This window comes from Lithobates pipiens, unplaced genomic scaffold (genome assembly GCF_037356315.1).
Source record: "Lithobates pipiens isolate NorthernLeopardFrog02 unplaced genomic scaffold, aLitPip1_a1.2 Scaffold_1, whole genome shotgun sequence".
In the NCBI taxonomy this organism is placed as follows: Eukaryota; Metazoa; Chordata; class Amphibia; order Anura; family Ranidae; genus Lithobates; species Lithobates pipiens.
The window spans coordinates 155480976-155504837 of NW_027507685.1; the positions used below are offsets into that span (position 1 = coordinate 155480976).

At 43.9% G+C, this 23862-nt stretch overlaps 1 protein-coding gene across 12 annotated transcripts in view; it reads left to right on the plus strand.

Moving 5' to 3' along the window:
* GOLGA2 (golgin A2) overlaps positions 1-23862 on the plus strand; it is a 121288-nt gene that overhangs the window by 20403 nt on the left and 77023 nt on the right. For 8 of the 12 annotated variants that reach the window (XM_077478738.1, XM_077478740.1, XM_077478741.1 and 5 more), the window contains exons 2-3: positions 14156-14269; positions 19625-19705. In XM_077478738.1, coding sequence (XP_077334864.1) covers positions 14156-14269; positions 19625-19705 — 195 coding nt within the window. The remainder of the gene's footprint in view (positions 1-14155; positions 14270-19624; positions 19706-23862) is intronic. The other 4 variants (XM_077478744.1, XM_077478745.1, XM_077478750.1 and 1 more) reach the window with 1 other exon arrangement.

Here is a 23862-nt window from a genome sequence, read left to right on the forward strand (position 1 = left end):
GTGACAGACAGTATTGCAACGACCACCATTTTATTCTCTAGGGTGTTTATATATATATATATATATATATATATATATATATATATATATATATATATATATATATATATATATATATATATATATATAATATAATATAATATAATATATAATATGTAATGTATGTTTAGGGGTTCTGAGTAAAGGGAAGGAGATAAGCTGGCAAGCAGGGGAATTAGCATTGCATCCATTAGCATTGCTGGTTGTAATTCCAATGGCCACCACAAGAGGGCGCCAGATTTCAGAAGGAACCATAGGATCGTAGAAGGCCTCAAAGCCGGGGGCTCAATTACCGGCCGCCAGCGGCGCGGCCCGACGCGATCACGCCGGGGGGGGGGGGGGTCCACGGAGACAGGATACCCCCAGCTGTGCTGCCCCAGGCGCCAGGTCGCTAATTTTAGTCGCAAATGCGACCTGGCGCCCGGGTTTTGTCGAGCCCTGGGTTAGACCAAGCTGAACAATATAACTATTGTCATAATTAAACAACTCAACAATCTATATATGCAGTAAAGCATGGTTGTTATACTCACCGTGGAACCTAAGGGGTTAATCTTCTGCATTGTATAAAAAGCCTGTTTGATCCTGTCTTCTGATCCTCCCTCCCCTTCTTCCAATGTCCCCAATCAATCTGCTGATAGAACAGAGCCTTGGAGGCACTCTGCACATGCTCAGTTTGGTGTGTATTTCTAGAGTGTTTTCTTTTGAGAGGTTGCATGTGATCAGCACTGTCCAGACAGAGGGATCCGCGGTCATGCAGCCTCATAGGACAGTCGGAGGAGAAGGAAAACTCCTCCTACAAGCTTTAGACACTGATAGAAGTCATAAGACTGCTATATATTGCTGAGAGACGGTATTTAGCTGTTTTATTTACTAAAATAATTGTATTTTCATATTGAGTTTACTGTGGGAGGCCAGATATAGTGAACGCAGGGTTCTGGTTTTAGTAGCACTTTAAACTTCTCTTTTACACAAAAAAAAACCAGCAAAGCTTTTATACATTAATTTTTAACTTGTCTGTTAAAGTGGAACTATAGTTAAAACCATTATACGTTATATGGATTCTGCTTGCTCAGCAGGGATCGCTCCGTTGATCCCCATTGAGTCGGCGAATGACAGGTCCGTCTCCACTCACTGTGCAGAGACAGACCTGTCAGAGTCCCGCTCTCTATGGGGAGATCGGATGAAAATGGACTGCCTGACCGTTTTTCATCTGATCCTCCAGATGGATGGAAAATAGGGTTTCTATCCATCTGGATTTAGCGGTGACATGTCCGCTGACATCCGGTACATGGAGTATCCGTTCAGGTCCGCCTGAAAAAACTGACTTGGGGGTCCTGAACGGTCCGCATGTGTGAAAGGGGCCTTTGCTGAACTTTTTTTTTTCTTAAGTTTTTGATAGTGTGGAGAGGGATTAGAGTACCTCACAGCATTTATTGTTGTCTCCCTGTAGGGAGATTCACCTTTTTCTATTTGTCCTGTTTACCATTATCCATGAAAGTAAAAGAAAAGCATGAATCTTGGGTTGTCCCCAGAACAGTAGTAGAAGTGAAATCTAAAGCCTCGTACACACGATCAGATTTTTCGATGGGAAATGTATGATGACAGGCTGTTGGCGGGAAATCCGACCGTTTGTACACTCCATCGGACAATTATTGTCTGATTTTCCACGGACAAATGTTGGATGGCAGGCTTATACATTTTCCGCAGACAAATTGTGAAATCTCCAAATGCAGCTCACATTCTCCTCTTTATTTAATGGGATAATAATGAAGTGGCTTTGGTGATACTGATAGCGTTATTGCAAACGTATTTTAAAAGGCTTTTATTTTCTAGTGATTTCAAGAATAATCGTGGTGTGTGTGTGTGTGGTGGTTTATTTATTTATTTTTTTGTGCAAGTTACCACAACACCATTATCCTGTAGCTTTTAATATCAAAGATACAACTATGTTGGTGTTCCTTGTTAATTTTTTACATTGTATTTTTTTAAATGCAACTGTCTACTCTCAAACCGTCATTTGAAAAAAAAAAAAATATATATATATATATATATATATATATGTATATATATATATATATATATATACCGTATTTATCGGAGTATAACACTCACTTTTTCCCCCCTTAAAATCAGGGGAAAATCACGGGTGTGTTTTATACGCCGTTCCTCCGCGATTTTTGAGCCTCTGGGCGGCTTTCGGCCCTTCTCGCGGCTTTCGGTCCTTCTCGGCGGCTTTTGCCCGCCTTCAGCCCTTCTCGGCTAAAAGCCGCCAAGAACTACCGGGCGTTGCCAAGATACACAGAACATCTCGGCGACGCCAATTTTTTAAAATGAAATCTGAAATTAAAGCGGGAGTCCGCCGGGAGTCTGCGTTTATTTTTTTAAAGCCATCAGCTACAAATACTGCAGCTGCTGACTTTTAAAATGGTGACACTTACCTGTCCAGTGCGCCCGCGATGTCGGCACCCAAAGCCGATGTCTCGATCGTCTCAGGTGCTGCCGCCGCCATCTTGGGTATGGGAATCGGGAAGTGGAGCCTTTCGGCTTAATTTCCCGGTTCCCTATTGCGCATGCGCGAGTCGCGCTGCGCAATGAGGATGGACCCGCTGCCTCTGGGATCTGTGTGTTTCCCAGCAGGCAGCGGGGGACTTTCGGAAAGGGGCGTAATCTACGCCCCTTTCCGCAGAGAGCTATCCAGGAAGTGGGTGCAGATACCTGTACTGTACAGGTACCTGCACCCCCCTCCCCCCTGAAAGGTGCCAATTGTGGCGCTGGAGGGGGGGGGGAGATTCCAATGAGCGGAAGGTCCACTTTAGGGTGGACCTCCGCTTTAACGCTGACAAGGCTGCAACGATGCACAAGGCTGCATGTCAAGGCTGCAAATGACACTGATAAGGCTGCATTGATGGGCATTTAAATGTAAGTTTTTTTTTTTTTTTTTTTTTTTTTTTTTTTTTTTTTTTTTTGGGGGGGGGGTTTTTTCCCTTAAATTTCCATCCTAAACTTGGGGTGCGTGTTATATGCCGATAAATACAGTATATAAAATTTTATAAGCACACACATAGGTTGGACTTGATAGGCTTGTCTTTTTTCGACCTCACCTACTATGTAACTATATGTAGCATAGCCAAGAAGTATTTTCCCAATTTATATTTTTTTTTTATTTTTTTTTATTGTGCATTTAAAAAAAAAAACTAATACAAAATTAGACATGCTATCTGCCAATAGAACTTAACCAAAAACTGTATTCTATGCATCCAAAAAAAGAAAATACACCAAATCAAATCCTTTATTCAACCAAAAATAAAATAAAGGCCTTATGCATGTGACCCCCTTCTTAATATAGGGGGCCAGCAATGCCAAGAGTTGGTGAAAGCAGGGGTCCATCACCCAGTGATAATTCTGACAGTCATCATTCTCCTGGAGAGCATTCTGATAATTCTCCTGAAGCTCCTGCAGCAATGGCATATGACATAATTGGTCTCCTTTAATAAAGCAACCAATTTTTTGGTCTAAGAAGTCACCCTCCTGTTCCTGGACTGGACCTGGGTCAAAGCAATAACTTCAAGTGGTTGTAAACCCATGGGGGGGGGGGCAACCTGCAAGGCAAAGGCATAATGAGCTAGCATAGCATACTAGCTCATTATGAATAACTTACCTGAGAACGAAGCCCCCAAAGCGGTCCTCCGTCTTCATGTTTGCCTCTGCCATGGATCCCGGAGTGACTTCCGGGTCTCGCTGCTCCAGCGCTGTGATTTGCCGGAGCAGCGATTATGTCACTCCTGCGCATGCGCACGGGAGCCGACACTCACGGCATATCGCCGCGGCCTGCCCTGTGCGCGGCTGTCTACAGCGCTTGCGCTGTAGACGGCGGTGGCTGTCTTTTTGTAAATATCTCCTAAACTGTATAGGTTTAGGAGATATTACTTGGACCTACAGGTAAGCCTTAATCTAGGTTTACCTGTAGGTCAAAGTGGTTTGTAAGGGTTTACAACCACTTTCAAGGCCATTAATAAAATAACACGTTATCTCATCCAATTCTGCATCATGTCTGGTTGACGAACGGCCGTTCAGAAACAAACTGAAAAGCACGAGTCACCACTCACCAAACTTCTACTGAGGCTGCGTACACACGGGCGGATTGTCTGCCCAACTAAGTTCGTCAGACAATCCGACAGACAGTCCGTTCAAAATTTGAATGAACGGACTTGACCACACACGATGAGCAGACAGTCCGCTGAAAGCGTGCGTGATGACGTGTACAGCACGTACGACGGGACTAGAAAAACAACGTCCTATACACTGCAATGCAACCTTCGGCCGTGTAAATCCTTTCTGAGCATGCGCCATACTTAGTCCGTCCAACTTGCCTACACACGAGCGGACTGTCCGCTGAAACCAAGTTTGAATGGACAAAATTACGGAAATTCCGTAAGACTTTGTTCGGCAGACAGTCCGCTGAAAAAGTCCGCTGAAGCCCACACAAGAGCAGATTGTCCGCTGAAACACGGTTCAGCGGACTAAGTTGGACAGACAATCCGGCTGTGTGTACGCGGCCTAACACAAAATTAGCAGAAGAAGCCCAAAGCGTGGCGCCTGACAATTGAACTTCCTCTTTATCGGCTTGTAGTGCGTCACTACATTCGTGTTTGTTGGCAGACAATTGTGTACCATTTATGCAAGACAAGTTCACAACACGCCCCTTTGGACAAAAGTCTGATGCTGTGTATCATGTGTACGAGGCTTGAGACCTTTCACACTGGGGCTGCCGAGCGTTAGCGGTAAAGCACTGCACGTTTTAGTGGCGCTTTTGGGCCGCTAGCGGGGTTAAAAGCGCCCGTGTTGTGGTGCTTCAGAAATGCTTTTCAGGCGCTTTGGAAGCACTGCCCATTCATTTCAATGGGCAGAGCAATATAGCACTCCCAAACCGCCCCACAGATGCTGCTTGCAGGACTTTTCCTAACTTCTTGCAAGCGCACCACCCCAGTGTGAAAAGTCACACTGAAATGAATGGGAGGTGGTTTTCAGGCATTTTACAGGCACTATTTCTAGCGCTAAAACTCCTGAAAACTCCCTCAGTGTGAAAGGTGTCTAATACTTTTTGATTTTATTACAGTACTCAGTCTTTTTGGGTATGAGTCTATCAGCATGGCACATCTTGACTTGGCAATATTTACCTACTCTTCTTTGCAAAAACACTCCAAATCTGTCAGATTGTGAGGGCATCTCCTGTACACAGACCTCTTTGTATCATCCCACAGATTTTCAATGGGCTTCAGGTCTGGGCTCTGGCTGGGCATTTCCAAAACTTTCATCTTCTTCTGGGGAAGCCATTCCTTTGTTGATTTGGATGTATGCTTTGGATAGCTGTAATGCTGAAAGATGAAGTTCCATTTCATTTTCAGCTTTCTAGCAGAAGCCTGAAGGTTTTGTGCCAATAATGACTGGTATTGGAACTGTTTATAATCCCCTCTACCTTGACTAAGGCCCCTGTTCCAGCTGAAGAAAACTGTCCGATGCATGATGCTGCCACCACCATGCTTCACTGTGGGTATGGTGTTCTTTTGGTGATGTGCATTGTTTTTGTGCCAAACCAATCTTTTGGAATTGTGGCCAAAACGCTCAACCTTGGTTTCATCACACCATAACACATTTTCCCCCATGATTTTCGGAGACTTTAGATGTGTTTTTGACAAATTTAGCCCGGTTTGGATTTTTTTCTGAGTGTGTGTTTTTTTGTTTATTTTTTATTTAATTTTTTTCTTTTAAAAAGCATCCGTCTTGCCACTCTACCCCATAGCCCAGACATATGAAGAATACCGAAGATTGTTGTCACATATACCATGGATACTGATAGGTGGCCACAACGGCTGTCTCGGGCTGGCCAGACCCAACTCAGAGCCTCAGTTGGAGCCCATCTAGGGGGGGACCCGGAGCATCTGGGGGGGATCCCGCCGGTTCTTGCTCTAGGGGAGTCTCCCCGGTCAGCTCTATCTAGACGCGCACCCAGCAGGAGGAAGGAGAAAGCCGCACAAGAACACTTTTTGCCCAGTTCTCTGCTCCTCCCCCAACTCACCCTTCCTACTACCTTACAGCCCCTCCTCTGCTCTAACCCACCCCTTCACTTTCCTTCCCCCTCTCCTCCTCCTTTAACCCGTCTTCACAGCGCTGCCTCTCCCCACCCCAGGCATCAGAAAACAAACGTTCCTGCTGGCCGCCCGTCAATGCTGTGTCTGGCTTCTCCCCGTATGCTAGCCACTGAGGCTGACAACAGCCCAGGCACTAGGCTGCATTTCTAGTCACAGTGGTGACCTGGCGCTTGGGGTTTGTCGAGCCCTGCTGTAGTGTATACGCTGACGGTGTTCTGTGAAAACATATAAGTCGTCAATCTGCAATTAAGGCTGCTGGATAGAAACCAGAAGTGACGCAATTAGAGATTTTGAGGAGTTGGCTCCTTTGTCGGAACACTGGTACAGGCGGAATTTTGATGTGTGTGTAGGCCTCCCTGTTCGATTGTTTGGATCTTCATTCATTCAGCAGTTGCAGTCAATCGGGGATTCTACGCTGTCGGAATACAGTGCCCCAGCAGGGAAGGTATTCCTGCATCTACTTTGATTGTGTGGATGCAGGAATAGTCGTCGTCGTCGTCTTCTTCTTCTTCTTCGTCTTCTTCTTCGTCTTCTTCTTCGTCTTCTTCTTCCCATTCAGCCTGTTGGCTAGAAGAAGGAAAAAACCTTTGTACCCACTTTAGCCATCCATGAAGCAGGGCTTGTCTCCTGTCATATGCAAGGAAGGGAAGGATGCTGTATGCTCTCTGTGCCCGAAAACAGACAGTTTTTTTCTTTGTTCCTGGTGGGAGTGAAGGGAGATGTGTGGGCAGTTGAAGTGGTTGTAAACCGTGTACTACCAATTTTATCTACAGGTAAGTCTATAATAAGGCTTTCCTGTAGCTACTCAGGATATCTTCTAAACCTGCACCGTTTAGGAGATATTCACTGTATCCGCATGTGCTGATGTTATCGGCACATGAGCCCTGAAGAAACTGCAGCAGCTTCGATCTCAGGTATTTCATAATGAGCTAGTATGCAATGCATACTAGCTCCTTATGCCTTTTTGTCTTGCAGGTTGTTGGGGGGTGTGTGGGTTTTTTTTTTTTCCAACCACTTTAAGTCAACCTGTTGCTTTTGTCCCCTAACTAAACTCAGGTTCACTTTTAAAAGGGTAACTCCAGGCACACAATTACTTGTTTTAAATGCAAATGTTTACTGTCTCATCAGCCAACTAAAGCTTGTAATTCTGCACAGCTAACTTTGTGATTTGCACACAGTTTACTACATTATAAAACCAGGTAGGTGATGCACTTTTTCCCTGACCATCCAGCTTCCTATGACACCTCTCCACCTCCTGCTTGTTGATTGGACAATGAGTCTGTGTCCAGTTATCAGAGGTGAACCAGGAAGTAATACCCCAGTGGTCTTTGTAACTGAATATCATGGCTGATATGTGTAAATCGCAAGTCTGGCTGTTCAGGATTACAAATAATTTGGCAGGTGAAACAAAAACCTCTATGCATTTCAGCTGTGTACTTGACACGTTCCTCTATAGAGGCTCGTTCACACCAGGGAGCCATGCTGAACGCATGGCTGCTGGTGTCTGCTGGGAGACACAGTGCCGATATACTGATCATGTTGTATTCGCTGTTTGCTTTTGTCACCGGTGACATCTCAATACAGTTCTGTTCACTGCAGTAGTGTTGCGATGCAAAGGTTTGCATTGCAACCTGCTGCGTTGAAAAAGTACTGCATGCAGTATTTACTGCTCACCATAGCAAGGCTATAGTGGTGTGAACCAACAACATAGACATTTTGCCTTGTCTATACTTTGGAGATGGTTGTCGGCAAAGCCCCAATGCATCTGTTGTGAACCAGCCATAATAAGTTTGTAATGCTGTTAAAAGTATTTATTGTTAATGATTTCATAGAGCAGGCACTTTTATGGTATACTGAATCCTCCAGTGTGATAAAAAGAGGATTTATTTACGTGAACATGTTTCCTCCTGCATTCCACAGTTGACAGAAGAATTGTCTGTAGTATATTACAGGAAACATGAAAATATGCAGTCATCATGGCATTATCGCTTAAAGTGGTTGTAAACCTTAGACATGAAATATGAACAAAGCATATCCTTTTCTATACAGTGCCTTGAAAAAGTATTCATACTAGGGGTGCAACGGATCAAAAAACTCACGGATTGGATCGTTCCTTGGATCAGTCACAAATCGGATAATTTTTCGGATCAGCAAATAATAAATTGAATTTGAAAAACCTGTGAAAATTCCACCACCATATAGTCCCCACTGTAACAGCCACATAGTCTCCCCCACTGTAATATTGACTGGGTATCACCGAGTATGGCAGGGTATTGGCAGAGTATGGAGGGATGGCTGTGACTGCACTTGTCACAGAGCAGCGCTGTGGGCACTACAGATCCAGCCCACAGCGCTGCTGCTATCGGATCTCTCCCCTCCCCTGTACAGATCAGTACACAGAGGGGAGACGCCGGTTTGTTTACAAGTGATCGCCCTGTCATTTGACGGAGCGATAGAACCATCTTTCTCTTCAATTACAGCTGCAAGTCTTTTTGGGGATGTATTTTTAGGGTCGTTGTCCTGCTGGAAGGTGAACCATTGCCCCAGTCTCATGTGTATTGCAGACTCTAACAGGTTTTCTTCTAAGATTGCCCTGTATTTGGCTCCATCCATCTTTCCATCAACTCTGACCAGCTTCCCTGTCCCTGCTGAAGAAAAGCATCCCCACAACATGATGCCGCCACCATATTTCACCATGGGCCTTTTGACTGCTTCTCTGATGCTCTCCTTGCCCGGCCTGTCAGTTTAGGCGGATGCCCATGTCTTGGTAGGTTTGCAGTTGTGCCATACTCGTTGCATTTTTGGGTGAAGGATTGAACAGTGCTCAGTGAGATGTTCAAAGCTTGCGATATTTTTTTGACCTAACCCTGCTTTAAACTTCTCCACAACTTTATAACCGACCTGTCTGGTGTGTTACTAGGCCTTCATGATGCTGTTTGTTCACTAAGGTTCTCTAACAAACCTCTGAACAAACAAATGTTTTTATAATGAGATTAAATGACACACAGGTGTACGCTAATTACTAATTGGATGACTTCTGAAGGCCATTGGTTCCACTAGATTTTAGTTAGGGTTATCAGAGTAAAGGGGGCTGAATACAAATGCATGCCACACTGTTTTTAGATATTTGTAAACCATTTTAAAAAACATTTATCGTTTTCCTTCCACTTCACAATTATGTGCTACTTTGTGTTGGTCTATCTACAATCCCAATAAAATACATTTAGTTTTTGGTTGTAATATGACAAAATGTGGAAAATTAAGGGGTATAAATACTTTTTCAAGGCGCTGTATGTATAGGTCTCGACTAAGAGCACTAAGTGCAATTTCTGTTTGTTGCCCTGTTCTTGTGCTATCAGCATGAGTCCCTTCTGAGAAGTTTTCCTGACACCAAGCGCAAAATGATGACGGGGAGGGACCTCCAGCTAACTGACCGCATCGGCTCTGTTCCTGTGTTCTGTATGAAAGGGGTTGTGTCCCTTCCCTCCAATTGGCTTTCAGAGCTCTCCTCATTGAGCTCTGCAGAGCGTAACTTCAGCTTCAGCTTTCTGAATTCTCAGACAAGCTTTATAAATTATGGACTTTGGCTGTAGAAAGACTGCACTAAGAGTAATCCACTAATGCAGATGGATTAATTCCTCTGTGTAGTCACCAAATCTGGAAACGGTCCCCAATGTGTACAGGTATTGGATCCACCAAAAGCATGTGGAAGCCTGGGAATATTCTCCACAACATCGAAGGCCATTGAAGGTGCGGATCCACAGGTTTTGGACAGTCGCCTCCTAAAGGAGCCAGCACAATTGTCTCCTATGCAATATCAATATTCCCAGGATTTCACGTGCATTTGGTGGATGCTATACCTGTACAAATTGGAGACCTTTTCTAGATTTGGTGACTACACAGGAATTAATCCATCTCCATTAGTGGATGGGTACATCTGTGTCTCCCCACATCTGACGAAGGAGCCCGCATCTGGCTCCTCGGGGGCCTTTTGGTACAGGGGTTTTGCATCAGTCATGCAAATTTTATCTAAGCTCCTGAAGAAGCCATAATAGGTTGCGAAACATGTCGAGCTGAAACACAGGAAGACAAGTGGCACCCCAGTACTGGAAGTATTGGTAGATGGTCTATCATTACAGCCAATTTCTTGTATATTTTTTTTTTTTTACTCCCCTACCTGCTGGGGATTCCATAGCCTGTTCAGTTACATAGTAAGGTTGAATAAAGACACCAGTCCATCCAGTTCACCCTGAGTGACTGTCTACAATTGTCCCTATCCCTGTACATTGCACACTCGCATCGGTCCCTACCCTCAAAGGCCAATTTTTTATTTTTTTTTGGACAGAAGCCAATTAACCTACCTGCATGTCTTTGGGGTGTGGGAGGAAACCGGAGTACCCGGCGGAAACCCGCACAGGGAGAACATGCAAACTCCAGGCAGGTAGTGTTGTGTTTAGGATTCAAACCAGCGACCCTTTTTACTGCTAGGTGAGAGTGCTAACCACTACACCACTGTGCCGCCCAGCTAGCATGGTTTTATAAAGTCTGTTTCTATGAGTGTATATTCTATACAATATTTGATGTGCATCAATAAACTGGTATTTTTTACATATTCACGTGCCTTTTTGAAGTCCATTATATTTTCCCCTGAGTTCCAAATGTATTTGGAATGGTTTACAACCACTTTAAATATAGTAGAACAACAAATATAATAATGAATTTACAACACCCACTGAGTTGGGTCAGTCTTGAGCCAAGAACAGGTTAAGTCAATGATTTAGGCTGGGTTCACACCGCTGCGGGGGGAGAACCGGATGTGATTCGCACAGCAAATCACATCCGATCTCCGTAGCGCTGCGAGTTCAGCCATACAGATAGTATGGCTGAACTCGCATCGCTCCCGCAGCAAACTCGCACGGGACCCTTTTTTGGGTCCGCAACGGAATCGGATCGCATGGGGGTTCACACCATGCGATCTGATTCCTGTGCGAGTCGGCAGATCGCACTGCGATATGCCGACGGATCTGGGGGTGTCATTAACATAACATTGACACCCCCAGCCGTCCGCATAGGGCAGTGTGAACTGCCGGCGGGAGGTGTGCGATGCAGGAAAACGCCGCGGATTCGCGGCGTTCCCGCATCGCAGCAATGTGAACCTAGCCTAACTGAGATTCAGTGTAAAAAAGAGAGGATTGTGGATAGATATAGATTCATTTTAAAGTAGGTCTAAACCCAAACTTAAAGCGGATCTTCACCCTCTAAACCAGGGATCTCCAAACGACAGCCCACCAGCTATTGCGGAACTACACATCCCATGTGGCATTGTAAAACTCTGATATTCACAGACATGACTAGGCATGATGGGAATTGTAGTTCCTGAACAACTGGAGTGCCATAGTTTGAAGGCCCCTCTTCTCCACCCCTTTGGACATACTTCTTATTGGTGAATTATGTGCACTGTGCACCCTGTGCCTCCTGGAATATGCACATCACACATTCCAGGAGGCATAGCTTTTCATTCAAAAAGGAGGGGGGGAGGCTGGCCTAGCGCCATTCCTTTAGGAGGCCCCGCTGGCTGAGCCCAGAAGAGCTAGGAGCCTCCCGATGATATCACAAAGAACATGGCAGCATGGGACCCGTTCGCTGACAGAAGAGACGAGGATTCTGCAGGACAACGCTGTGAATATCTGAACTTTGCAAATCCCGCATATTACGTGGAGTGTCTTCCCTAGTTTTGAAATGGATACATACGTTTGTCATATTTGGCTCACTGGCTTTATATGCCGTTTAAATGTTCAGTAGATATTAAGAGTTAATGGTAATGATGGAAACAACATAAAATGAGAAATGCCATACTTTGATGTACAGCGGGAGACATGTTTACACGAGTAAAGACTTTAGATCATGCCTAACCTCAAACCTAAGCATTAAATACACAGCCTTATACATATGCAGCAATGCTTTACCTGCTTAGCATTAGTTTTACCTACCAGAAGATTTAAAGTGGTTCTCAAGCCTACACATTTTTTTACCTTCGTGCATTCCTTGCATGATAAAACAAAATGTTTATATAGCAGTATTGTCTCTTAACCCCCTCCTTTTACTTGCCTAGTTATCTCAATTCAGCGCTATTCCTGTCTGTAGCAGCTCTTCGCTCCCCGCTCTCACAAACTTTGCTGAGGCAGCAGGAACCAATGCTTCCCACTGCTGTCAGTCAAATTCTGTGACGCTAGAGCGGGACCAAGCTGCTCTGTCTGTGTCTATGGATACAGGCAGCGTGGCTTGGGATTGAGCCTGCACAAGTGCCCCCATAGCAAGTGTAAAAGAGGAGAAGCCGTGAGCAGGAGAACCAAGAGGAGGAGGTTTTTGGCCACTCTGTGCAATCGCATTACACAAAGTTGGGAAGTACAAAGTGTATATTTTTTAAAATTAAGACTTAAAGTGGTGTTCCACCTGGGGAAAATATATTTTAAAAGTCAGCAACTACAGTATTTGTAGCTGCCAACTCAAAATTTTGACACTTACCTGTCCAGGGAGCCCAAGATGTCGGCACCCCAGATGATTTTATGGATTGGCTGATGGGTGCTGCCACTGCCATTTTCTGTAAGAAAAACTGTCCGTGAAGCCTTTCAGCCTCACACCCGGCTCCCTACTGCACATGCGAGAAGAGTGCTGTGCTTTTTAATTGGCCCATCAGTGGGGGATGGTGAGGGGGCTGAACGTCCGAGTGACGGTGCCGTTTGAGGTTTTAGTGCAGACATAAGAATACAGTGGCTTAGGATAGCACTGGATTTCTAGTCAGAACACCAGGTTGTTTTTTTTTTTTTTTTGCACTTATTAACTTAACAAAATACAAAAAGGAGCAAATAAGAGAAATTTAGTATTAAATCCCAATTGAAGGTTCAAAAAAGTGTGATCCTATGTTGGAGCAAGCCAGAAGCCTCAATGTCAGAGCATCTCTCCCCTAGCAGCACACCGCTGAAGAAGTCAGTCTTTGTGTAGTAGTTTTATAGGTAATATGGTTGAAAAAAAAACACAAGTTTTATCCAATTCAACCAACAGAGGGGGGGGGGGGGGGAACACACAGACATATAAAATCTCCATATACACTATCTAATACAGGTGATCCAGAGGAAGGCACAAAAAAATCAAAGCATGATCCAAAATTCCAGGCCTTTTTGGAAAATGTAGCCAAAAGTGAACTTGCACTTTAAAGGGGTTGTAAACCCTTGTGTTTTTTCACCTTAATGCAGCCTATGCAGGTAAAAAAACTTCGTGACCAGCCCCCCCTGTTTTACTCACCTGAGCCCTGTATCTCCCATGGCGGAGACGCGCTCTTCCTCTGCCCGGGGTTCTCTGCTCTTGATTGGATAGATTGATAGCAGCGCAGCCATTGGCTCCTGTTGCTGTCAAATCCAATGATGCAGGGCTGAGTCTGTCATTCTGTGTCTATGGGCACAAATGCTAGACTCGGGAGCGCACCCGCTAGGTAACCCCCCATGAGAGTGCTTCTCCTAGGGGGTTATACGATGTGGGGAGGAGCTACCAGAGCCACCGGGGGACCCCAGAAGAGAATGTTCAGGGCCACACTGCAAAACAAGCTGCACAGTGGAGGTATGACATGTTTGTTATCTTTTTTTTTTTTTTTTTTTTTTTTTTTTAAATGCAATGCTTTACAATAGCTTTAAGTGGCTGTATCAAAGTACGTGTCCATAACATACCTTGGGGCGGAGGGAGCCAAATAATGAGGAAATGGGTCTGGATCTTGTAATTATAAAAAATAAATTTTAATGCGATTCTGTGCATTATTCAATTTGAAATCAAAGTGGAGAAATCAACTACATGCAAAGAACATTGTCAATGATTGTTCCGTCATTCCATGTTTTCATTGTACACAATCAGCATACATGTAAAGTCACTGTAGTCTGTCTTTAAGTTGTGCTCTGATGGCTCTAATCTTTTCTTAGCTAAAGGAATTCCAGCAGAAGACCCCTTCAGCACCTGCAGGCGGCAAGAAGAAGAAAAAGGGGAAAGAGTCGAACAGCCATCCTGATACCCCAAATCGCCTCTCTCCAGATCCAGTAGGTTTAATTAAAGCCTTTAATGTCTACACATCTCTATCTTTTCTTTATCTCTACCATTAAAAACATGATTCCCTTTTTACTACATCAGGGGTGCCCAACCTTTTGAAGAGCGAGGGCCACTTATGCGACTTGGTAACTGGTTGCGAGCCACAATGAGCAGAGCAGTCGGATGACAGGTCTGTGCAGAGCGGACACGGACACAGCCCACTCTACTCTATGCGTCCTCCGATCCAATCTGCCCAGACGGAAGGGGATTGATCCCCCCTTCTGTGTTTTTTTTTGTTTTGTTTTTTTATTATTTTTTATTTTTTTTGCAAATCAGATTGGAGGTAGGTGGATGTAAAAGGACACAAATCTGTTTACATCTGCCATTTCATAGAGGTGAATGGAGGGTCCGATTGGGCTGGACCGATTGTGTGAAAGGGGCCTTTCACACTAATGCAGCGCAGTGAACCCATGTCTTTCCTGCGGGTTAGCTACATTTTGCCATAGACTTCTATTATATCCTGCAGGTGTGGTGCATTTTCTGAAATCACATCAAACCCGCAGGTAATAACAGAAGTCTATGCCTCAGTGCAAGTAACCTGAAGGTGCGCTGAACCTGCAGATCAGTTTGAAAGCAACCCAGTAACCACTGCGCAGATATGCCCATACATACACTGCAATTTTAGTAATAAACTGACCTTTAATAACAGTCTTCTATTCAGGTATTGCCTGCTGTTGCTGTCCCCGGCAGAGTGCATTTGTTATCACTCCGTCTGTGGCAAGAGATGGCGCTATACAGGAAGCATCAGCTTATACGGCTCTGCTCCACATCTGCTTGCTTTGCCGGCTTCATTAACAACACAGATGCTCTGGGATGGCGGGTCTGCAACCCGTGATCTGGGCTTGCCAATCCACCATCCTACAGAAGGAGTTCGCAGGCCACATCAGAGGGCTCCGTGGGCCACTGGTTGGGCACATCTGTACTACATAAAGGATAAGTGTAGTTTTACACTGTTAACCACAATGGTTAACAAAGCCCCCTCTCATGCAAACACTGTTCTCTACTACTCCAGCTGGACAGTGTCTTTGTAACCAAGATATTGGTAGCAGACTCTGCATTCAGCATGGTGCAACATGAGCCCGCAGCTCTCATAGGGTGTAATGGGACATTTTTTATATATATATATATATATATATATATATATATATATATATATATATATATATATATATATATATATATATATATATATATATATATATATATATATATATATATATATATATATATATATATAACTTATGTCATACATCAAAGACGCAAATGGGGAAATTTAGGATGTTAAAGTATCCTAAGACTCCTGCTTACCTGACTAATCCATTGTACGCTGCCCTTAAAGCAGAGGTCTCAAACTGGTGGCCCTCCAGCTATTGCAAAACTACGAGTCCCATCATGCCTCTGCCTGTGGGAGTCATGCTTGTAACTGTCAGCCTTGCAATGCCTCATGGGACTTGTAGTTTCGCAACAGCTGGAGGGCCGCCAGTTTGAGACCCCTGCCTTAAAGTATCTGCTCAGTTGCACTGCAGTAAAGTATCATCAGTAGCTAAATAGAAAATAGTGGCACAAGAGGTCTTAAAGGGAAACTGAAGTTGATAAGATAAACCATTGTTAACTTATTATTGTAGAGTTCAGGCTCTTTATTGTAGAAGAGATATGCAATGTCTTTTCTGCATTGAAATACTTACCTGCTTGTTTGAAAAAACCCTGTACAATGTACAGTAAACTACATATTCATAGCTCATTTTATATTCCGGCGTGCTGCCTGTGTCATCCCGCACTGGCCAATCAAGTGGCTGGAGCCAAGCACCAGAAAAAAGCTGCCAAGGAAACTTGTTGGAATTAAGGTGTAAAGGGTTTTCCTCCGTCACACTTTTTCGGATTGGAGCGGACATGTCACCACTGACATCCGTCACTCCATAGAGGTCTATGGAGCTTCCGTTCAGTTCCGCCTAAAAAACTGAATGGTCCATCTGTGTAAAAGAGGCCTAAGTATTTTGCCTTTTAGTTTCGCCTTAAGCAGGTGTACATGTCTAAACAAGAAAAGTTTATTTTGTCCAATGTTTTAATGTATCGCAGCCTTGACGAACATGTACTACAGTTGATCAAAACGTTGGAAATAAAAATAAAAAAAATAAAACATTCTTGTTTGGATGCATATTTTATCCCCATGAGTGTCCCAAATATATATGTGTGTGTGTAATATATGTGTGTGTGTGTATGTATGTATGTATGTATATATATATATATATATATAATATAATATTTTATTTATTTTTTTACCACACCTATACTATAGAAGTTCTTTTTAGAGCAGGAGGAGTGGATCAGGGAGCTGACAGGCAGGAGGAGGACCAAGGAGATGGACACGAGAGCATTTTTTTTTTTTTTTTTTTTTTTTTTTTTTTTTTAGTTCTGACCATGATGATAAAAGGTTGTGCACAAAATTGCTATATAGTCCCTTTTAAAGTAGAGCCTAAACCTAACCAGTCTTAAAAATGCCCTCTCCTCCTTCCGAACACCTATGTGCTGACTAAGTGATGTAACAACATATATACCTGACTATGTTCAGCCTGGTCCGGTCACGTAATCTCCCCCTTGCCAGTGGGGGGGGAGCAGGGAGTGCCAACAATGGATGGGTCATGGGAGCCTGTGGGTGAGATCACTGCTCCAGGCTTTACCAACTATTGTCAAGCACTTTCTCTCCCCTCCTCTGCAGCTGCTGCTGGCCATGAGAGATCACATGACTGGACCGGAGTGGACTGTAAATAGGTAATTATATACATTCCCCCCGCCTCCTTTTTTATATGCAGGTTAATCAGCATAGGTGTTAGGAGGAGAAAGGGGGACATTTTAAGGCTGGTTAGGTTTAAGCTGGAATCCTACTTTTTAATGTATTTTTAATTCAGCAGCTTCAAATACTGCAGCTGCTGACTTTAACATATGGACACTCACCTGTCCAGGGCACCCGCGATGTCCTCACCCAAAGCCGACCTGTCCCTTGGCTCCGGGTGGAGGTGCCTCTATCTTCAGTAATGAAATCAGGAAGTGAAGCCTAGCGGCTTCACAGCCTGTTTCCCTACTGTGCATGTGCGGGTCGCACTGCGCAAATTGCATGGTCCCTGCTTTCTTCTGGGACTTGTGTGTCTCCCAGAAGACAGCATGGGGGGGGGGGGGAGGACATGGTGTAGTTTTCTGTGGATTCTTTTGCTGGAAGTGGGAGAAAATGCCAAGATTAGACATGTATCTGCTCCCCCCTGAAAGGTGCCAAATGTGCCACCGAAGGGAGGGGGGGGGGCTGGATCAGTGGAAGTCCATTTATGGGTGGAACTCCGCTTTTAAACAAGCTTTTAACAGATATAAATGTGTTATAGATAGAAGTTTTAGCATTTTGCACCCTATTGACAAAAATATAGCTACTGTGTTTTTCAGTAGGTTTTTGCCAACATAAGCCTTGGCGTTTTGTCACATAAGCGTATCCAGTTTTCCTGCTCCAGTTTACTGGTTGACTTATGCATATAGGGCTTGTATTTGGCCATGACACACATGTGACAGCATGCTTGCATGATTCTTATAGCTATACTTTAAAGGGGTCTCCTATTTTAGGTAAAAACCAACAAAGCTTAAAAAAAAAAAGTCCGACACCCAGGCCTCCTTCATGAAGTAGAAAATGACAATGTTTCTGCTACTGACACTTTACTGGCATGTCAACACGTCCCATGCTACTATGTATCTGATCGGAGTAAGATCTTTTGTCATATACGTTTTGTTGTAAAATCCCTTTGAGATTATGTGCTTTGATTTTTAGGCTTTATTTGTTGTAACCTGAAATACCGGTTCTCTAAATGTCCTGTTTAAATCCAGTTTCTGGAGATCAGAGTAGGATGTGACACACATGTCAGTAGAGAAAAACCCACTTATTTTCTCAGGAGACTGTCATTAGTATGTGCCAGTGATGGATCTGGAGAAGAACCACTTCCAAGGACTTCTGAAGTTACTGAGGGAAGCTTACCATTCACAGTCCTCTCTATTGATCTTCTGGTCCTTTCCTGCCGCATGATTGATTGACAGCTTTCTGCAGAATCGAATGTATGGGAATGATAAAAGAACAGACTGAGCAGGTTTTCTGATTGGCTCATAGATTGTCTCTACTGGGTAGCATTAAAGTACAATAACCAAATGCTAGAGACAAGGCAGAGGAACGGGGTTTTACTGGGTGTAAGTGTAGTATTCTATAGTCTGTTTACAAAAATGATAGGGTCACACAAATGCAGACCTGACTTACACCCCTTTTTCTCTCTGCTTTTTAGTTTTTACCTGTGCCTTCTGCATCACAGTGTGTATTTGCCTCAACCTATAATTGAACCTCTGTGCATCAAAATTATTGTCAACATTGTTAGAAAAAGATCAAGAAGCACTTTTAGTCCATGCTAATAAGGGTTTTTAACTGTGGAGATCCTTTTGATATCCCCCTCCTTGGAATTTCATGATCTTCCTTGTGAATACTTTTCCATCTGCAATTTCCATCATTCAATCCACTAGTGCCACCAGTGGAAGAAGAAGAAAACAAACTGATAAACTTCAATATCTTTTATTAAATAGTAAAAATTCACGTACAAAGTGAACATTAATCTCTTGGCTTCTGACGTCACTTCTTTTCTCTTTCCTTCATGTTTTGGCCAGTGGCTCAATTAGAAGCGCACAATGTCTCCATTATAAATGAATAAAACATTTGCACATTATAAACCCCTTTCTCAACTGAACCACCCCTTGTATTTACATCATCTTAAAGGGAAAGGAAAATAAAACCCTCATTGCATATTGCTCGACTGTTACTAATACCAAGCAGACTAGATAATGCTATACGTTCTCTAAAAATTTGCTGTTTAGCAGTATAAATGTATAACTACATCTAGTGTTCATATTGTTTGTGTAACTTTAGGTTTTCCTATATTAACCTTTTTATTGGCATTCAGCAGACAGTTTTGACTCCAAGTGCCCTTCAAACATTTAGTAAATAAGCTGCTTTTACAAAGCTGACTGCAGTGGGTAGAATGCTATCTGCAGTGTTTGGATAGATATCAAAACTTTTATTTTTTCGGTAAGCTTTTGCTCAGTAGATAAAGGGGAAGGTAGCTTGTGCTTTGACTGCTGTATACTTGTTCCTGTTCAGAACTCTCCCTCGCTGCTGTTTTAGAAGACAGCTTCTTAAAATATTATGGATTGCTGGATAATTTTAAAAGAAATAGGTTTCTCCTCTCTGCTTATCTGTCTTTCCCTTCTTTCTCTGTTTCCTTTGCTGCGTTCAGATTGAGGCCATTTTGAAGGGGCTGGTATCAGATCTTCATAGAACCAATGGGGTATCCATCCCCACACTGGCCGATATGAAGGTGAGCTTTTATTTGGAGTTCTGGTTTTCTGCTTTTAGTAGCTTTGCTTGTGCTTTTTCTGCTTCGGATTTTGCTGGCTGTGTGATTTATTTTTTATTTTTTTCATTTTGCACTTTCCATTTGCATTGGGGACGGTTTACCATCAAATGACAGTCTACAGGCTCTTATCGAAGTGATTAGATGAAAATTTTATCTGGTGAAGGAAAGCCGCTAAATACACAGATGAAAGGTGTGTTTACCCGGCAAAGGATTGGTATTTCTGTCTATGCAGTCCTAAGATTTACACAGCTCTGCCATTCAAGCACAATCCTGTCTGGCAGGGCAGAAGACCTGATTTTTCTTTGCTGCAGTTCAATAGCAATGACAAGTCTTGTCCCTCCCCCAGCCTGTGACTGGACAGTGAAGGAGAAGCAGCAGACTGATGAGCCCATCTCCTTCCAGTATTCTTGTTAAAACATAAGCAGTGCAGCAAAACTGATTTGATTCTAGAGCTGGACAATTTATTTATTTTTAATTTTATTTTTTTGAGTTTTTAGGCGAGGCTGCGGCGTCTGGCCTTGCGGACTAGGCCGAAGCTGTGGCCTCCCCTAAAAACTCTTGCCCACAGCACCTCAGGACCGGTGCGGTGTCAGTGCCAGACCTGGTGAAAAAAAAAAAAAAATCTAAACAAAATCGATTTGCAGAAATTTTGAATCTATTTGACCTCTCAACTCTATTCAAGATTTAAATCGATTTTTTTTTTTCCCCCAGCCCTATTTGATTCTTTGTGCTGCCTGGCCAAATTGAAATCCAAGTCCTTTGTTATTGGTGCAGTTGTAATATGTCCAAGGGGTGAGATCAAGGCGCATGATACAAGATTTATTTAACCCTTTCACTGCTGGCTCCGTACGGATGTACAGAAGTGCCCACAGGTGGCCAGGTCAGTACGGCATACGGACCTCATTTCTCCCCCTCCTATAAGCTTATGGTCACTTCAATGACCATACGCTTATATCAGAATTGTTCAGCAGACTCTGCTGAACAATTCTATAACTCTGCTTACTCGAAATACGACCCGCTGATGAGTTATTAACCCCTAATGTGACTCTCCAGCCCCATCGCACTCTCATCTAAAACTGCCCCGCCCCCCACTCTCTTCTCCTATCCCCTTTGGTGGTATTTGATCACCTCTGTGGTTTTTATTTTTTGCGCTATAAACAAAAAAAAGAGAATTTTGAAGACATTTTGTTTTTCTTTCTGCTATAAAACACATCCAAAAAAAACAAAAAAAAAAAAAATATTCATCAATTTTAGACCGTTATGTATTCTACTTATTTGTGGTTAAAAAAAATCCCAGTAAGTGTATATTGATTGGTTTGTGAAAATGTTATAGCATCTACAAACTATGGGATGGATTTATGGACTTTTTATTTATTTTATTTATTTTTAAACTGTTTTTTACTAATAATGGCGGCGATCAGATTTTTCCTAGGGACTGCTTTCTCACTGGGGGGGGGGGGGGGAGGGATATGCTGTGACTGGAGAAAAACTGAGATCTGTGTTCCTGCAGAAACCCAAGATCTCCATTTTACTCCCTCACAGAATGGCGGTCTGCCTTGTTTAAATTGGCCAACCGCTGTTCTGTCTTGCCTCTGAACGATTGGAGGGTCCAGGTGGCCATCGTGGGTGCTGGACATGCTGATTGGCTCCTGCAGCAGAAGCACAGCTCTGGTGACGCACACGCCCCAGAGCCAACAACAGCGATCACATACAGGTATGCTAAGGGCCACCCTGCATGGGGCGGTCCTTAAGTGGTTGAAGTAGAACTATAGGCAAAACTTTATTTTGGATAGTGTAAAGCCCCATATACACTATCAGATTTTCCACTCATTTTTTTTCCTTCAGATTTACCAAAACCATATAATATGAGGTCAATCCTTAGGAGGTTCAATTTGTATGCAATCCAGCAGGCCCACGCACTACATGGTTTTGGTAAATCTGAAGGCAAAAATCAGTAGAAAATCTGATGGTGTGTATGAGGTTTAAGGGAGGGTTCTCACCCCTGTCAGTTTATTTTTTTGCCATCTGTGTCCCATTGGGGAGACCAACCTTCACGTCCTGTCCCATAACCAAGCAGGAAGTGAGAGAAAATCCCTGCAAATTAAGGAAATTCCTTGGGGACTAGGGATGCACCAAAATTTCGGCCGCCGAAACATATCGGCCGAAAATGCCCTTTTCGGCAATTTGCCGAAAGGAAAAAACGGACGATAATTGAGCCGAAAATAGGGCGGGGCCTGGGCGCTGCCCATGGTGCTGCCCATCATGGGAGAAATATAACGCAGGAGAGCCGCCGCCACCGTCTGGTTCAATAGAGCGCTGGGAACATCACAGCTTTAATTTCAATAGCTGTGTGTTCCCCCGTCCTGCGCCATCGCATACAGCCCCCCCCCCCCCCCTTGTCCGGGGAACTGTGATAGACAGATCACCCGTCCAATCTGGAAGGGTAATCTGTCTATCACAGTTCCCCGGACAAGGGGGAGGGGCTGTATGCGATGGCGCAGGACAGGGGAACACACAGCTATTGAAATTAAAGCTGTGATGTTGCCAGCGCTCTATTGAACCAGACGGCGGAGGCGGCTCTCCTCTCTCTTCGCTGCATCACTGGCTGCACAGGGGACAAACACACTGGCTGCACAGGGGACAAACACACTGGCTGCACAGGGGACAAACACACTGGCTGCACAGGGGACAAACACACTGGCTGCACAGGGGACAAACACACTGGCTGCACAGGGGACAAACACACTGGCTGCACAGGGGACAAACACACTGGCTGCACAGGGGACAAACACACTGGCTGCACAGGGGACAAACACACTGATCTCTTTTATCATGTCGCCAGTCTCTGACCACCTCCTGTACCATGCCCCCAGTCTCTGACCACCTCCTGTACCATGCCCCCAGTCTCTGACCACCTCCTGTACCATGCCCCCAGTCTCTGACCACCTCCTGTACCATGCCCCCAGTCTCTGACCACCTCCTATACCATGCCCCCAGTCTCTGACCACCTCCTGTACCATGCCCCCCAGTCTCTGACCACCTCCTGTACCATGCCCCCAGTCTCTGACCACCGCCTGTATAAAAATATTTTTTAAAAACAGTCTTTTTCCGTATCGGTGCTGTTTCGGTATTGGTTTCGGTTTTCGGCCTAGTGTATTTTTCATTTTCGGTTTCGGCACCAAAAAACCCATTCGGTGCATCCCTATTGGGGACCCCTAGGTCACCAGAACTAGTGGCCCCATTGGAAATTGTCCCCCATGTTACTTTTCTGGGGACAGACCGCAATAAACACTTAATAGGTGTACTAAGCCATCTTCCCTCTCCAAAACGTAAATTTAAAAAAAAAAAGCCCTTTAGTTTGTTTGGGTTTATATACCCTTTAAGGACTAGTTTGTAGTTTTAGATTAAGCATCACATTATTTCAGGTCTATCTGGATTGTTAGCCTTGTGATGACCACAAGATATCTAGATTTCTGGAGAGAATGGATTTGGGAACAATGAGACGTGTGTACATACCCTAACCACGTACACCATGGGCAACCAAAACTGCAGCATGTGACTGAATAGGATTATTGGTTTCTTCTGCTGTCTGTACTTGGCATGGGTGCCTCCAAGAAGGATTTTTATCTGTCACTGGCTTTACATGACTGATCCTGCCATTTGCTGGTTCGCGCCTCTGAAATAGCCCTGGCAGGATATAAAGCTTGTTTCAAATCAAGCATATCGGTGTCACTTCTGTTCAAACAGTTGTCACGAGCAGCAAGATGACATTCCTGCAGTTCCTGTGCAGATAATGATGACGATGCTCTCCGAGCGTTCTGATATGCTGAGAGGGGTCTTTTTGTTTTTTGTTTTTTAATGTTTTCACCCAAGATAAACACACATTTCACCCAAGATTCACCCATTTTTAGTGTAAGAATCAATTATAAATATGGATGAGTGTTGGATGGTAACATTGATGGGCCCCATGATACCTGCCCAGCTCCGAAATAGAGAAGCTATTCATCTTCTGTGAATAGAGGGGTTGTCCATAGACTAACTTTTTTTTTTTTTTTTTTTTTCTGGATTACAAAACAGTTTTCTTTGGGACAATGCCCGACAGTCCCAAACAAACAGTC